The sequence below is a fragment of the Calliphora vicina genome, chromosome 1 (genome assembly GCF_958450345.1).
Source record: "Calliphora vicina chromosome 1, idCalVici1.1, whole genome shotgun sequence".
Taxonomy (NCBI): Eukaryota; Metazoa; Arthropoda; class Insecta; order Diptera; family Calliphoridae; genus Calliphora; species Calliphora vicina.
In genome coordinates this window covers 64523848-64541200 of record NC_088780.1, presented here as the reverse complement: position 1 = coordinate 64541200, position 17353 = coordinate 64523848, and the positions used below count along the sequence as shown (strand labels likewise).

At 28.9% G+C, this 17353-nt stretch overlaps 1 protein-coding gene across 2 annotated transcripts in view; it reads left to right on the top strand.

The window, feature by feature from the left end:
• The window catches only part of LOC135949243 (synaptic vesicle glycoprotein 2B-like), a 115898-nt gene that overhangs the window by 59879 nt on the left and 38666 nt on the right, over positions 1 to 17353 (top strand). For both annotated transcript variants that reach the window (XM_065498744.1, XM_065498743.1), the window contains exons 3-4: positions 1795 to 2176; positions 8573 to 8694. In XM_065498744.1, the coding sequence (XP_065354816.1) occupies positions 1795 to 2176; positions 8573 to 8694 (504 nt within the window). The remainder of the gene's footprint in view (positions 1 to 1794; positions 2177 to 8572; positions 8695 to 17353) is intronic.

Genomic DNA, 17353 nt, shown 5'->3' with positions numbered 1-17353 from the left:
TTTCACTCGACCGCATTTCCTCATTCCAATTTCGCAAGTCAGATTTTGTTCGTCGTGCAACAATTGCACATTGTCATTTAATTTCTCATTGTCACTAATGGCATCGATATCATCAGGTGAAATTATTAACAAATATTCCAATTTTTCACTTTTTATAGTTATATTGTTTGCTTTTTTACACAGAGATACACTTTTACACTTTGCTTTACAAGATAAATATTTTTAAAATATTCAAAAAAAAATATCTCTTTAAAGCCTGTTGGGTATTTAAATACCCATGTCCTATCCCGGGTATGTAACGAGGTAAAATTTTTTTTTTCACTACATTTATAAAAATTTAGTTAAAAATTTAGGAATTATGGTCAGGCATTAATGGGTTAACAAAATAAAATTAAATGTCACAACATTAAATTGGATGAAGACCTTCATAAAAGTCTGTGTTAAAAAAAATTGCAACTACAGAACTTAAAGTTTTATTAAGTTGTTTTGAAATTGTTAGTTAGGGCTGTTCTATATTAAGGTAGCGATATGTAATTGGAATGAATTTTTTAATAAATATTATTAATCCAACATGACTTATCGTATATACGTATTAGGGTATTCAATTAATCGGGTTTCTGGTTTAATCGGTTAATCGTACAAATAATTAATCGGGGTGTAGATTTATTCGGTTAATAGTCGGTTAATTTAAATTTATTCGATTAACCGAATAATTTCTATTTTAATTTTAAATTGAAAATACAACCACGAATTTTGTGTACAAAAACATAAAAAAAACAAACAAAACATTACAATTCACCCAAAAAATAATAGCAAATATGTTATTTGAGATCCTTTTTATATACGCATGTGAGTTTTTATAGGATTTTAGTGAGATCTTCTAATATAGTCTTTTAAAAAAGAATATAATTTAAATTTTCCTTTAGATTTAATAAAACTTGACTTGGAAAAAACACTCTCGCTGATTGAAGACGTTGAAGAAATCGAATCGCATGATAAAGAATATCCAATATATCAGTTCTTTTTTTAGTTTTTTCGAAGCATATACAATTTTTCGTATACCATTGGAGTACTTTTTGGACTGTTCTAGATTTTGAATACTTTCAATAGTTTCGTTAAGTTCTGATCACAGACTCGATCGTTTCAAAAAAAGTTTCGTCTATACATGTAAATACAAACAAAGTTTCAAATACATGTAAATTAAATATATCAGTTGTTATACTCACTAAACATGGTTCTTGGATGTTCGAAAAAATATGTAATTTTAATTTGAAATTTGTACCTATTTGAATTGAAACGGAAAAATAAATACAAACAAATATGTTAAAGTGCAAAAAAAAGGAATTTCGGTTAATCGGTTAATCGACACAAATTAATCGGTTTATTTGTTATTTGAAAATCGGCAATTTTAAATTATTCGAACAGTTAACCGTCCAAAATTAATCGGTTAATCGATTGAATACCCTAATACGTATATATGTATTATAAAATTGTACATGGCGGAAATTATAAATGCGAGCTTTAATCTTATGACATTAGAGTTTTACATTAGGTAATTACTATAACAGGATATTTGAGGTCAATGACCCTTAGAGCAAAACATTGGTCAAAAACATTGATATATCATAATTTAAGATCCGACTGTAAGTGGCAAAGATATAACGAAAAATGTAAGAAGGCCTTGCAGAAATACTTTATATTTTTTTTTGCTTGTAAGGTGGTACGCTGTAGTGTAAAGTTATAGCGTCATAGCGTGTTTCTAAATATTGATTGTCTTTATTTAATTCTTTTTAGGTCTTGATTTCCTGGAAAACTTATCTAGTGATTATGAAAATGCTCTAGTTTTAACTGGATTTGGAAAGTTTCATTTGCTTTTGCTGACAATATGTGGCCTTATTTACTTAAACACAGCCATTGGTGTGACTATTTTGTCATTTGTTCTTCCATCAGCGACATGTGACTTTCAAATGACATCTCAAGATAAAGGATGGCTATCAGCCTCGCCCATGCTTGGCATGCTACTGGGATCATATTTTTGGGGATGTCTGGCAGATACAAAGGGTAGAAAAATCGTACTCATCGCAACTTTAATAGCAGACGGAATTTGCGGTTTATTGTCATCAATAGCGCCGTACTATTTAATGTTCCTGTGCATACGTTTCTTCAATGGATTCAAGTAAGTTTCTCATATTTTATTCAGTGACCTAAAAATGTTACTAACATACAGTGATGACCATAATTAACACATTGATAGTATTTTTTTGTTTTATTAATCTAAAGCTGTAGAAGAATAATTTACATACAACTAAATGGCTCAAGAAAAAATACAGATACAAATCATTTATTGGGTTGGTCTTATAATTAAAACATTTATCATGTTGACGGTAAATGATTATTTTATTCACAAACTTTTTTAAATTTTGACATTGTCTGTTAAATAAGTTTTTGTAGATTTTCTTGGCGTTCTATCATTCTAATTACTGTGAGTAATCCAGGAAACACGTGGTAATGACTTGCAATTACTCAATAACTACTACATACTGTGTGCATTACTTAGAAGTAGTCGTATACTGACACATTATATTTTTTTCTGCGTGTAGTTTCATTTTTCAATATTGGCTGTCATAAGTAAATTAGTGTGCCCGTCTAGATGTATTGCAAAAGTAGTTACTTTATTGAAAGCAACCTCAATTTCCAAGAAGTCTGCCATTGTTTTAATTCGATGGATATCTCATAACTCTAACTACCACATGCAGAGCTGTCTCTTAGAGTGGCCATTAAGGTAGGCATTAGTGTAATCGAATTATTCGATTTTTCTGTTGTTCGAATAAAACGATTAATTCGAATAAGAGATTTTAACTTGTTCGAATAATTCGATCACACGTTTAAAATTAATCGAATTATTCGAATAATTTAAATTTTTTTAAAAAAGTAAAGAATGAAGTTTTGATGTCGGTTTTTTAATCGCCCCTATTGTGAAAAACATGTGAAATTTATGTTCCCATGAAATATCCATTTCCCTCGAAAGGAAAATTGCTATCGTGATATTCCCCTGAACTTTTCATTCACAATAGTTGATTTTGAAAGTTCATAACGAAAAATAGGAAATGGGAACACATTTCACGTGAAATATTAATTTGCGATAGGGGTGAATATTTTATTGTTAAAGTTATCAATTCAAGTTTGATAATGTGAAAAAACATTCGAAAACAAAGTCCATCATTAAATTTTCATCAGAAATATTCTGATCAGATTAACTCCCGAACAATCTACAAAACAATTGACTAGTAAACCCTTTAGTTTCCGTTTTGGAGCTATGCTTTAAAATTCATTAATTCGGGTTTTAAATTGAGTAACTAATTCTTTAGAAAATTAATTATTCCCTTTTTCTAAATTATTTATAACAAATTGTATTATACATCAAGCTCTATCAACGTTGCCGAATCTTTGCTTAATAAAGTGGTCTTGGGGAATAATAAATAACAAATATTTTATAAATTTGGAATTATGAAAAATTTTAAGCAATTTAATAAATTTGAATATATGTGTGCATATATTTTCTTTTTATTCGATTATTCTACATAAAATTGTTCGAATTATTCGTTATTCGAGAATGGTCATTTTTAAATTGTTCGAATAATTATTCGTAAGAAATTATTCGATTAATCGAACGACCATTAGTCGAATGAATACCCTAGTAGGCATGCAGCGTTGTACCTTCTCGCCGTCGCCTTATATGAGAGTCGATAAGTATTTTCAACGTTTTAAGTTGAAAAGATGAAAGACTAATTGGACGTAAGTACTTCGCGTTCTCAGATATTCTTTTGTCAATTTTGGGAATAAGAACGACCTTGACCAGTTGCCGGAACATGGTTAAGAGAGAGGCAGAGCGTAAATATTCTGTGAAGCCAGAGGATGATATGCCTCTTGGCACTTTGCGGTATATTTGTCAAACTACCATCAGATCTATGTTACTTGATAATATTCTATCGTAGGAGATAATGTTTCCATAGATTCTTGATAGAGTCCTACTTTCATTAAATTCCTTTTAATATAGGTTGGATTCCAGCCCCTTGGCTAGTATTGTACCAAGCTTAGCGGAGTCCTTTGTGTTGTCTATAGATTTGCAATGATCCTTATGAATCATTGAAAAATCAGAGAAATTACATTTCTCTTACGCTCCAATATTTCCTTTCAAATTATGCCAATTTAATTAGTGTTCAATTCAATCTACAGTGAGTGTCACTCAAAATCGTACAACATATTTTTTTTTAAATATTATGAAATTATACAGGTAATAATAGATAATTATATAAAAAGTTAAAAATAATTTTATTAATTAATATGTATTTCAACAAAAAAAATTAACAAAAACTTCAATTCCTTAAAAAATATTGATGAAAATTAAAACATATCACAAAATTCATATTTCACTTATACTCGTACATTTATATTTAAATTATAATTAAAACTTTAACAATTAAAAAAAAATGTTAATATTAAATAATCCTAATACTTTGTAGGGTATCCTTTGCTATTTTTTAGTGCCTGTACGATTTTAAATGAAGTGTTGATATTCTGGGCACTGACAGTGTTACCTAATTTTTTTTATTTGTAGATAAGGGCAATTAAAATTATACCATATTTACTGATATGTAATAGCACATACAATATAAAAATAGCATTTTAAAATATTTCCAAATCATTAACTTTCTAAAACTAATGAATAACATTTTACTACGATGGTGTACGATTTTAAGTGACATTCACTGTATATATATATAAAATACAAAAAAATGTTTCTACCTATGTCCGTTATAGACTCTGAGACCATCCAACCGATTAGCTCCAAACTGGTATCATTCGAAAGGAAATTTTCTGAATATGGTTTTGGACACCTAAAATACTACATTAGGTCCATTCGGTGATTTCGTAAGGAAGATTTTCGAATTTTCTCAAACAAATATTTTCCATCTATACATATATATGTATATATGTATATAAAAATGGATGTATGTTCCGAATGAACTCAAAAACGGCTGGACCGATTTTAATGAAATTTTCCTAGCCTAGCGGGAAACACTCTAAAGTCAGATTTTTTATTTTCTGTCTGTGGGCAGAGGGGTGTGGCAAAATCATTTACATTATACCGCTAATGCCATCTATATATGTATATAAAAAACCGCTGGACCGATTTTGATAAAATTTTCAGGGAATATTCAGAATAGCCCAGCGGGTAACACTGTATAGTAAGATTTTTAATATTCGGTCTTTGTGCGGATGGGCGTGTAAAAATCCAATTTTTACATTTTACCGCTAATGCCATATATATCATAAAAATGGATGCGTGTATGTATGTTCCGTATGGACTCAAAAATGGCAGGACCGATTTTGATAAAATTTTCACGAAATCTTCAGAAAAGTCTTTTGGGTAACAGTGTATAGTCAGATTTTAGATTTTCGGTCTGTGATAAACAATTTTGTTTACTCTTGCATATTAGATGCATGAATAATCAAAAAATTTTGATGTTAACAAGCCTGATGACCAAATACAATTGAAAGTGTCTGGCGAAACAATAAAATACAAATCGCTTGACACAGTAATGAACGAAGAACAAGTCGTCAATTGTCCTACTTAAATTCATTGGAACCAGCCGAAATGCCACCACAAGTATTAACATTGAAGGTTGGATTACCGACTTTTTCCGACACTGTATATTAAAATCGAGATCGAGATGCAATATAAAACAGGCCAGCAACGCGGACCGGGTACAGCTAATATCTACAGGAGCTTTCAATGCCGTATCTATAATTACTGTGTAAGTCCAAAAACACTCAAACTTTTGTATACTTTTGCAAAAGTTTTTGGTTTTTTAAATGTTTACGTAGAATTATTTAATGCAATTAGTTTAAATGGGTTTTTCCTTTTTTCAAAATTCAAAATAGGCCGAATTGTATTTACATTTTTGGACCCCTACACATAAAAGTTTAGATACGATTAACAATTTTTCTTATTTCAAATAAAAATAAAACGTATTACAACTACTCTGTAGCTCGTTTCTGTATTTCTCGCAACGGAAAATTTCTCACATGAAGTGTGAAACAAAAAATTCCATCGTTTCTCGATGAGCGAGAAAAAAGTGTTTCTGTATTTGAATGCGAAAACAGACAACACAGATTCTGTTCTTACTGGAATATTTCCAGTAATTAAGTGTCAAATGCAAGACAAACGTCAACGAAAGAAAGAAATTATAATAAAACCAAAACAGTAAATGGCAAAAAAAAATTTAAAAGCCACAATATGTATAACCATTGTGTTTTATTGATTGTCGTCATTTAAATATAAAACAAAAAGTATAGTGTGGCGCTTATAACTGTTGAATTTAAAAAAAATGATTTAGAAACACATTTTTGTGAACTTACATGTTCAATCGATTAACCGATTAATTTTGGACGGTTAACTGTTTGAATAATTTAAAATTGCCGATTTTCAAATAACAAATAAACCGATTAATTTGTGTCGATTAACCGATTAACCGAAATTTCTTTTTTTTGCACTTTGAAAAAATTGTTTGTATTTATTTTTTCCTTTCATCCAACATCCAATAAACATGATAAGTGAGTACAACTAGGGTTTGGGGTTTCCCGGATAATTTTATTTCCCGGGATACGGGAATGAAAAATTTCTTTTCAACTAGAAAAATAAGTAAAAAAGAATATTAAGGGTCCTCATGTAAACGCTTAAATGCCTCGCAAACTGTGCAATCTGTGCATTTTTACACTCTCGCAAATGAACTGTCAAAAAATGTATGGAAATTCGTTTGCACAACACCGATAAGTTTGCGCGACAATTTAGACTCGCAAACTTGAATTTATTGTGCATTTGATGAATCAGCTGCTTTTGGTTACTTTTATTAATAAGAAATAAAAATCAAATAAAATATAAAAATGTTGTGCATGTGAAAATTGTGTAACTTTGGAACAGAATGATTGTATTAAATGGCATTGTGTATGAAAACATTAACCAACAGCTAGAATATAAACAAAATCTTGCAAACTCTGTATATCACCGTTTGTTCCAAAGATTTAACTTTCATTCAACATTTTTAAAATTAAAATTTATACAATTTGAAAAATTTGTTAAGGCTTTTGTTGAATTTATTTTTATTTGACATTTATATCAAATAGAGAGAAATTTAATGTATAAACTTGCACAACATTGATTAGGTGGGTTCATGAAACACGTCGCGCAAATTTGCACAATTGAACAAATGGCAAACATAAGCGTTTAAATGAGTACCCTTATTATTTTACAAAATTGTTTAATCTTATTAAAAGAAAATGAAAGACAATACATTACAATTCAATTCTACTAAGATAAAACAAAAAAAAAATGATTGATAAAATATTTGGAGATCATTTGTTACTATAAAATTAAATATTAGCGATATTCATGATGTAGAGCTGTTGTCCTGGTAATAGAGCAAAAGAACAATTAAGTGTCACAAAATTTTATAAATCGTGAATGTAACTTTATAATTCACTGTCGATCAATATTTTAATTAAATTTGTAATGCAGTTTTTAGCTTCATTCTTTTAATTTTTCTGTTATACATATTTTTTATAATATTTTTTTTTTATAAAATATATTTTAAAATAAAATTTAATTTAATTCATAAATAAGTAAAAAAGTAGTTCTAATGTATTTTGTTTTTGCTACTTTGCTAGAGAAAGTACTCTACATTGTGAATACCGCTATTATTTCAAATAAATAATGTTATATCGCACACCCAGTTCAAAAGTAATACAACTCAAAATTGAATTGTCGGGTTATATAAACCCGAAAAATGAATTTTATGCTTAAACTATGCACAATACACTCGTTTATCTTTACAAAACATAACAGTGTATTCTGTTGTTGTTAACTGTGACTAAAAAAACCACTAATATCTTTCATTATGTTTCAATTGGTATATATTTATTTTCGATTTCTGAAAAATTAAAATTTTTGTGTTGTTTCACTTTTGAACTGGGTGTGCGATATGTTCGTCATAGAACTATTTTTTTTTTAAAAATGAGTTTTCAAAATGCATTCAGTAAGTCATTTGACGATTTCTTATTTTAGTGGCAAAGTTTCCAGGAATTCCCGGACCCCAAACCCTAATAACAAATGACATATTTAATTTACATGGCTTTGAAACTTTGTTTCTATTTACATGTATAGACGAAACTTTTTTTTGAAATGAGTCTTTTATCATAACTAAACGAAAATATTAAATTAATCAAAATCTAAAACAATCCAAAAAGGAATATTCTTTATCATGCTTTTAATTTCTCCAACATATGTATACAATCATTGAGAGAGTTTTTTCTAAACTTTCATTACAGTCGGGAATATTTTTCCTCCACATCATATGTACTTTCTCAGTGAAGTTCATTGATTTCAAATGAAGCATCCACATTTAAATATCTACTGTACAACGATTATTACTGTTATTTTTATATATTTTGAGAAGTTTAACAGTAAGAAGTTCATGATATTAAATAATTGTTACAACGTCTTTTTTTACAGCGTAGCAGGCGCCATGGGCATTGTATTTCCATATTTAGGAGAATTTCAACCAACCAAATATCGGGAGAAGATTTTATGTTGGATGGAATTATTTTGGACATGTGGCATTATAATTTTGCCAGGTAAGTGAAAACTAAAGATTTGTTTATAAAATGTATGAATATTATTTGCATTAAGAATAAGTAGTTGATGGATGCCCCAAAAATCAAAATACATTGGCAATTATGATAGTTAGATAGATATCACTAACCACTAAAAAGTTATGAGGCTTCAAATTTACTTTATAACAAGAAAATAATAATTGGTAAACAAAAGTTTAAAATTTTTTTTATTATTTTGCCTTAACAAACAATTTTTAAAGCAACATAACTTTTTAACGGGTTGTGACATAAAGGAAATATTGGTACCGTTTTGCTAAGCTTAAAATTCCTTTTGATCGTGCATGTTTAAAAAAACTAAAATCTTTTTTATTTTTAATTGAGATTTGCGCCCCCTGTTGTGGGTTTTTGGTTTTTAAGGATCCAAAAAACGTCAATTGTATTAATTTTTGCTGCAGAATCGACTGGTGAAATCATATTTGCAATATATTCAAGCGTTTTTGCTCTACAGTAAAAAGTGTTCAAAATCCGCGTCTTTAGGTGCGTTGAACCACCACAAGGATTGAATATTTTCCAAAAACTAGGACGCCATTATTTTTATTTACGCAAAATCCTTAAAAAAAATTATGATACCCGAAAAACAAATGAAGTGATCTGGTCACAAATGAACTTTAACACATATATCACGAATTCCACAGAAAAGTCATCCGTATGGGTAAAAAATCAAATTGTAAAGAGAGAAGAGAAATTATGTTAAATATAATCTGTAGATTTACAACATCATTTGCAAACAGGCCTGCCAGATTTGCCGATTTGCCGATTTATCGGCATTTTGCTGATTTTATACCTTAAAAATAGCAAAGTGCCGATTTCGCGATTTTTGCTCAAAAAATGCCGATTTTTTACTTAATTCTAAAACCTTGGTTACTTTATATATTTTGATTATTTTGGCAACTCAAAATACTTCAACAAAACTATTTGCAAAATATGTATGTTATTTTGTTAGAGATTGAAAAGGATGGGTATATAATCATTTCGAATTACAGTCATAGGGTTACATAGAGACGAGACGTAATTGTCAAAAACCTAAGTTTTTGTATTTGGTTTTTGTCAATGTATTTGGTTTTTGTATCAGACATATGATTTGTTGTATTTTTGTTTGACAAATCTCTATGATTAGAGTTCTTTACATTTACTTTACTACTTTTATGCTTTTAAAATATCAAACTATGAATAATAAAGGTAGCAAACCAAAACAAAAATGTGAAAAAACTAACGGTCCTTTTTAACTGAAATAAACATTTTTCATGAAGATATATTAAGTGATAAAATCTTGTGCTTTTGAATTTTAAGGACATTTTTGATGATTTTGTTTGTGGACAAAAGCGTGGCGATAAAACAACTGCTTTCCCATTGTTAGGCAATTTTCAACAAATAATGATACTGCCACATTCTTCTGCGAATGTTGAACGTATTTTTAGTCAGGTCAATCTTAATAAAACAAAATTTCGATGTTCCCTTGTAAACGAATCTTTAGAAGGTATTATTTACTCTAAACTTGACAAACTCAAGTATGAATTCTTAAAAATTTAAAACCAATTTTCATTTCATCATTATTTTTACTTATATTAAAAATAATTATAATTCAGAAATAAAATTTTATCTTTAATAAGCTGAATTGGTTTCTTTTGTTTTGATATATATTTTTTTTAATAAAAATGTTTGATTTCATACATTTATACCAAGTGTTTTTTAATTGCCGACAAATTGCAGATTGTTTAAATCTAAATGCCGATTTTTTTTGACAAAGTTGCTGATTTTCCTTGAAAATTATCTGGCACCCCTGTTTGCAAAGTTGAATTTTTAAAAATAACGGTTTTTTCCTTTGTTTTCCGTTACTTTTGTGAGTGAATAAGTTGGGCTAAAGTTTTGCAGTTTTTTTTAGCATAATTTGCAGTAAGTGCGTGCGTTCGTTATTACAGAAAGTGAAAAAAAAAAACTTTTTGCTAAAAATTCGTTTATAAATTGCTTATCTTCTTTATATATATGTATAATTCTTCTGTACGTGTGTTAGAACTGAACTCCTCCTTAACGGCTGGTCCGATTTCGATGAAATTTGTTGTGTGTGTTTGAGTGTGTTCCTGGATGGTTTAGATTCACAATTGACCTATATAGGAACAATGGGCATGGCACCTCCCGTACAAAGTAAAAATTTGTTATTGCATATCTGGAGTACTATTATAGTGGGAGTCTTCAAACTTTGTCTGAGTTATGACAGAACAACGTTTGCCGGGGCAGCTAGTATTTATATATAATACATAGGAATAACTATCAACGAAATTTCAAGATAAATGAAGTTTAATAGAATAAGAAATAATGTAACAAGTGCGTTACGAAATTGATATATGTTTCACTACAGTCTCAGATATTAGAATTTCTTTCCCGGAAAATGGTATTATGTGTGGGTTTTGAGATGGTAAACACGATTAAAAACATTTTGGTATTATATATCCATTAAAAAAAATTCACGCGTTTCGCACATGTTACACTTTTTTTGATATTTTGATAAAATTTGGAACATACAATTTGTTCGGCACAAGGACGAAGCCTATTGAAACTGGCTGAAATCGGTGCATTTTTTCACCTAGCCACCATACAAATGTCCTCCGAAATTGGACTTTATCGGTCATAAATATTTAATTTATATAGGTATCTACACAAATTTCACTCCAAATAAGTTTTATATATACAAAAATCATGTCACAAACTTTTATGATGATCGTTCCATAATTAGTCATAGCTCCCATATAGACCCGCTTCCGAAAATTACTTCAACGAGCATAAATCTCTTAAAAATGTTGGAATACTCATAAAATACAACAGGAATAACTTTCATATAGACATAAATCACACCACCTAATTTTATGATGATCGGTCCATAATTAGTCATAGCTCTCATATAAGGCCTACTTCCGAAAATCGTTCACGAAAATAAATGATTGAAATTTTAAAAGAAAAATTATTTTGCTCATTTACTTAGTGTAGGGTATTATATGGTCGGGCTTGACCGACGATACTTTCTTACTTGTTTTGTATTGCATTTTATTTTTTAGGATGTTCGAAACAACCAAGTATGTATTATAAAAGTAAGGTGTAATTGTGCGTGACAAATGTAACATGTGCGTGGCGATGTTAAAAGTTAAAAAATATTAATATAAATATATTTTTTCCAGATAACATATTTATTTATATAATCTAGGATAGCTACTTATAGCTGTAAAAAAATATGAAAATTGTATCTGAAGTAATTTCGCAGAAATTTTTGATTGAAACGAGTCTTTTATCAGAACTTATCAAAATTATTAAAAGTATTCAAAATCCAAAAACAATCCAAAAAGAACAAGTATAATGGAGGATTTTATATGGTAAAAAAATAAATGAGATATTGGATATTCTTTATCATGCCTTAATTTCGATTTCTCCAACATCTAAAATCAGCGAAAGAGTTTTTTCCAATTCAAGTTTTATTAATTCTTAAGAAAATTCTTTATTTTTTTATACATTTGTTATTTTTATTAATAAAATACTTAAATAAGTACCAACATAAAATTCGTGTTTTTTTTCAGTTTAAAATTTAAATAGATATTATTTGGTTCATCGAATAATTTAAAATTAACCGATTAATTATTTGCTGGTTTAACCGATTAAACCAGAAACCGGATTAATTGAATACCTTATAGTGTTTTCACACCTAAACTTAAAACCTGGTATTATGGTTAAAACCTTAATTAGCTAATTTTGCGTTCACACTGTAAGTTTTCATAAATCTGGTTTTAACATTTATTGGACAAACGGTACAACAGATGTTTTTGTTTGTTTTTTTCCTCCAACATTTCAATAAAAACATTTTCATTATTTTCTGTCCAAAAGCCTCTTTTTCTTTTGTATTTTTTTATTGTTGCTATTGAGCAACAAGGTGGAGTCAGTCAATCGGCTGATTACTTTTTTTTCGCTTTTTGGTTCTAACAGATGTCAAAGCTTGTTTTTATATTTAAATATCTACATATTCTAAGCTTATTAACAAAATATTCATTTTTTACATAAATAAGTAAAGCCCTCACTATTCAATTATCTACAGTATATTAACAAGAATGATAGAAAAATAGATTACGCATTCAGTATTTAAAAAAAAATTCGTTCTGCGCATCTACGTCACATCAGCCTAGTACTTGAAAAAAACAAAAGTAAAACATAAACAAACAGTGAAAATTTTGTATAAATTAAAGGAAAATAAAGCATTTTGGTTTTAGTAATGAAGAATATGTAACAGATTATGTTTTTAAACCAATTTTACAAATAAAATACAAGAGGTATTATTCTTTTAAAATAAAATTTTTTATTTAAATATGTATATGTATGTGACAATAAACTTTTTAGTTTAATGTTTTGTTAATTTTGCGTTTTCTTTGTTTGTAGAGTTCGCGTAGTTCATGGTTTAGGATTCTAATTTTGAAGTACATACGAGCTCGAAAAAATATTTTTTTAATTTTTTCGCTGCAATCAATTTTTTGGGCCAGCTCTATGTGCTTTTTTAAAAAACCTTCCGTGATGAGCAAACCTTCATTGTTTATGGTGTTAAAAATTGTGTGAAGTTCTTTTATTTTACCCATCATCTCCTCAGTGGGTTTTGATAAGCCCCCTTCACTGAGGTGATCGGTCCAGGTATAAGGCTAAACTTCCAACTCATTTCTTGGCACATAGATATTGGGTTCATGCTCTTTTAACCTGTGACATATGTAACCAGCAAGTTTTTCTAAGCCATCATATGCCAGATCACTTAGATCTTCCTCTTCGCCGCTTTCTTGATCTTCGTGTGATAGATCTATTTGGCTAAATATAATGCCTACAATATACATAAATAAAGACCATTAAAATTTTCTAATAGTTAGAAATATAAAATATATTTACCAGTAAGGGACTTTTGTGTTCTTTCCAAATCCGGTGTGTCATCGAACCCTTGAACAATACAGATTTTTATAAATACTTTTAAACGTCAATGTTATGTACTTACCAATTTCGAACTGCAACCTATTTTCGACATCGTCAGGTTGAAAATGCAGCATACAAATATATCCAGTTTTGGGGTTTATTTCTTTTCCACGGCCACAAAAACTTAACCATTGCTTTTGAATGTTTGGGTCCGTTGGAAGTAAAAAGAAACTCATTTCGCACGCCTTAGAGTTGTTGGTGCTATTGCAATTTTTTACAATGCATTTCATGTTTGCAATATATACACTTTTTAAATTTTTTAGCATTTTTGTCACGTTTTTTATATTTTTTTAACAATTTTTATTTTCAAAATAATAAAATATTGAAAATTTTATTGCTGATGTGACGTAATACATTGAACAGGTATTTTTTTAAAAAATAAAAAACATGCGCAATGCGTAATCTATTTTTCTATCATTCTTGGTATATTAAGTTTTAATACATATTTGTTTAATTTTTCATTATTGTTTTTTTTAGCTCTGAATTTATTTCATAAAACCTACTTAAAACCAATTCAAAAGTGGTTTTAAGAAGGTTTTATCATAATAATTTTGTATGGTAAAACAAGGTTTTAATAATGGTTTTAATAATGGTTTTAACGATAAAACCTTTTGCATTAAAACCACTCAGTGTGAAAACACTATTAGTAAATAAGTTCTTTTAATTACTGAAAAAGTCTTGTGAACTAGCTTCTAAAGTTACACGCAGGATCGCCATAGAAGCATTTTTTCCTAATTTCATTAATTTCAATTGGTCTGCCCAATAACAAAAAACTATTACATAAGATATTTACATCTTTATTTAACATGAAATGGTATTTTACAATATGTTATTTACAAATATTATTAAAGAGTTCAGGCAAAATAATAGCCTTTTCTACTTATGATATAAGCAGTGTTGCCAGGAGCTGGCGAAAAAAGAAGCTATATTGGTTTCAAAAAAAGGCCAGAAAAAGCTAAACCGCTTTAGAAAAAAAGCCAAAAAAAAGCTAAAATATTATAAATTAAGAATTTTGGTTTATATTTATTTTTAAATAAAAAATTAGAAAATATGTTCATAAAATTCATCTGCTTTACTTAAAGGAAGTACTAAAAAGTTAAATACTAGATTAACCATGTCAGAAAATGGACATTGTTGGTTCTATATTTGTCCATTTGTAGTTTAATATATTCTGCCCCTGAGCCTTAAGCTTCGTAATTTTATTAGCACTTTAATTTTTCACTATCAATATGACATAATATATTTTTTTTGGTTTTACTATTTTATTATCAACGGGAAAAAAATTGATTTTGCGTATAGTTTTCAAATGGTAATCTTTGTCGCAATTGCTCAATTAGTTTAATTTGTCGTATTATTTTTGTCATAATCTTCACTAATTAAAACGTTCTTTATTTTATCTCTTATTCATCAAACTAGTATGAAAAATGTGTCAAAAACATTAAACAATTTTCAATTGGCGACGATAATGGATCAAATTCCTTGAATTTTAAATCAGAAAACAGCAAATGATTTATTTACTTTTTGTACTTTGTGCAATACTGGTTTTAAAAAAAGATGGTACGCCAAATTATAATCAGTGTATTAATTACTTAAAAGTTTGGATTTTTAGAATTGCTGGTTTGACGAAATTAAAACAAAATGGGTTTTAACTCGAAGCATAGATCCACAAGACGTTTAACGGCTATTGATCGCCATCGAGTATCACAAGCCTTCAAGAGTTTGTGGGGCTCTTGTCCATTATATAATGATGAATATAATGTGTAATAACAATTTTGTCTTGAAAGAGAATTTGCTAGACATTTAAGCTTTCAGATATAAAATACTCTATTTCATTTTGAACCACTTGATATTGGCAATTGTTATTTGTTCTTTTAATACTGCACAATTCTTGAGTATGTTGAAAAGCTAATAAATTAAAATGAAAATGGTTCACAAATATAAATTTAGCCTTTTTATTTATTCTTTAGTCTCGAAATTTTTAGCCTTTTTTAATTTCAAAAAAGGCTATTTTAAAATTAAGAAAAGGCTAGAAAAAAGCCACGAAGCTAAAACCAAAATTTCGAGGCTAAAGAGTAAATAAAAAGGCTAAATTTAGCCTCAAAAAGACTAAACTGGCAACACTGGATATAAGTTTACAATAAATATTATTTAATAATATAATAATAATAATTTTAGAAATTAAGGAAAAAGTGCACAGAAAAAACAAAAATTCAAATCCAATTACAAAATTCATAGGACCTAATTGTGTAAATCACTTGCGTTAAACGTTTCACCAACGCTGTTGTGAACGCGTAACAAAAAATATAAAATTTTATAAATCACTACGGCATTGCGTTTAGTCAACGCCGAAATATTACGATGTCACTTCTATTGTCAAATCTCTACGTAGCCGTGGTTGCCATTGTATAAGTTGATACTAAAATTTAAAATAAAACAAGTAAGAGTGCTATATTCGGCTATGCCGAATCTTATATACCCTTCACCTTTGTTGTGGATGCATTATTATTTTTTATAATTAGTACATAGGTATGTATGTACATTGCCCACTTTCAGCGTACTGCATCCTAAATTTATCAAGAACACAAAAAACAACAACAACGCCAAACGAAACAGAACACCAAAAGAAAAAACAAAAACAAAATACGCAAGGCAATGAAACCAACACACATCCAAACATACGTTTAATTGTATAAAAAACAACAACAACGCCAAAAGAAACAAAACACCAAAAAAAAAAACAAAATACGCAAAGCTTGCCATCCAACCATACGTTTTGTTGTTTTTTTGTCAAAAAAACCAACACACAACCAAACAAACGTTTAGTTGTATAAAAAACAACAACAACGCCAAAAGAAACAAAACACCAAAAAAAAAACAAAATACGCAAAGCTTGCCATCCAACCATACGTTTTGTTGCTTTTTTGTCAAAGCATGTGTTTTTTGATGAAATTTTCAGAGGTTGTCTCGGATTTTTGCTCATATCTCCGTTATTTATGGACGGATTTTGCTGATTTTAAATAGCAAAATTCTCGAAAGTATGTCTGACAGAATTGTTGAAGATTTGGATCCCGGATATATCTGGGGCCTTCAGAAAATTGATTTCAACAGACAGACAGACAGACAGACAGACAGACGGACATGGCTTAATCGACTCCGCTATCTATAAGGATCCAGAATATATATACTTTATAGGGTCGGAAATGAAAAATGTAGAAATTACAAACGGAATGACAAACTTATATATACCCTTCTCACGAAGCTGAAGGGTATAAACATACGAAAAGATGTAATTATATCGTGTTGGCAATGCTGTAAGCCAAACAGCTGTATGGCGTTTATTTACTTTTGAATCCATAACATATTTGTTCAAAGAAGACACAAAAATATAACAAAATAAATATTAAAAACATAAAAGTGAAGTTTTCTGCTGGGGTAGAGAACTATACTTGTGGAAGCTCAGTACCGGAATTCTGTAACTTTTTAACGACAAAATTTTGTCGTTAAGTTATCAAAATTCATAAGTTAAAAATACTTCGAATTGAATTATACGGATTATTTTCGTTAAAAATAGTCGGTAAATAACGACATTTGTCAGGTTAACAACAAATAAAATGTTCTAGTTAAGCCATAACGA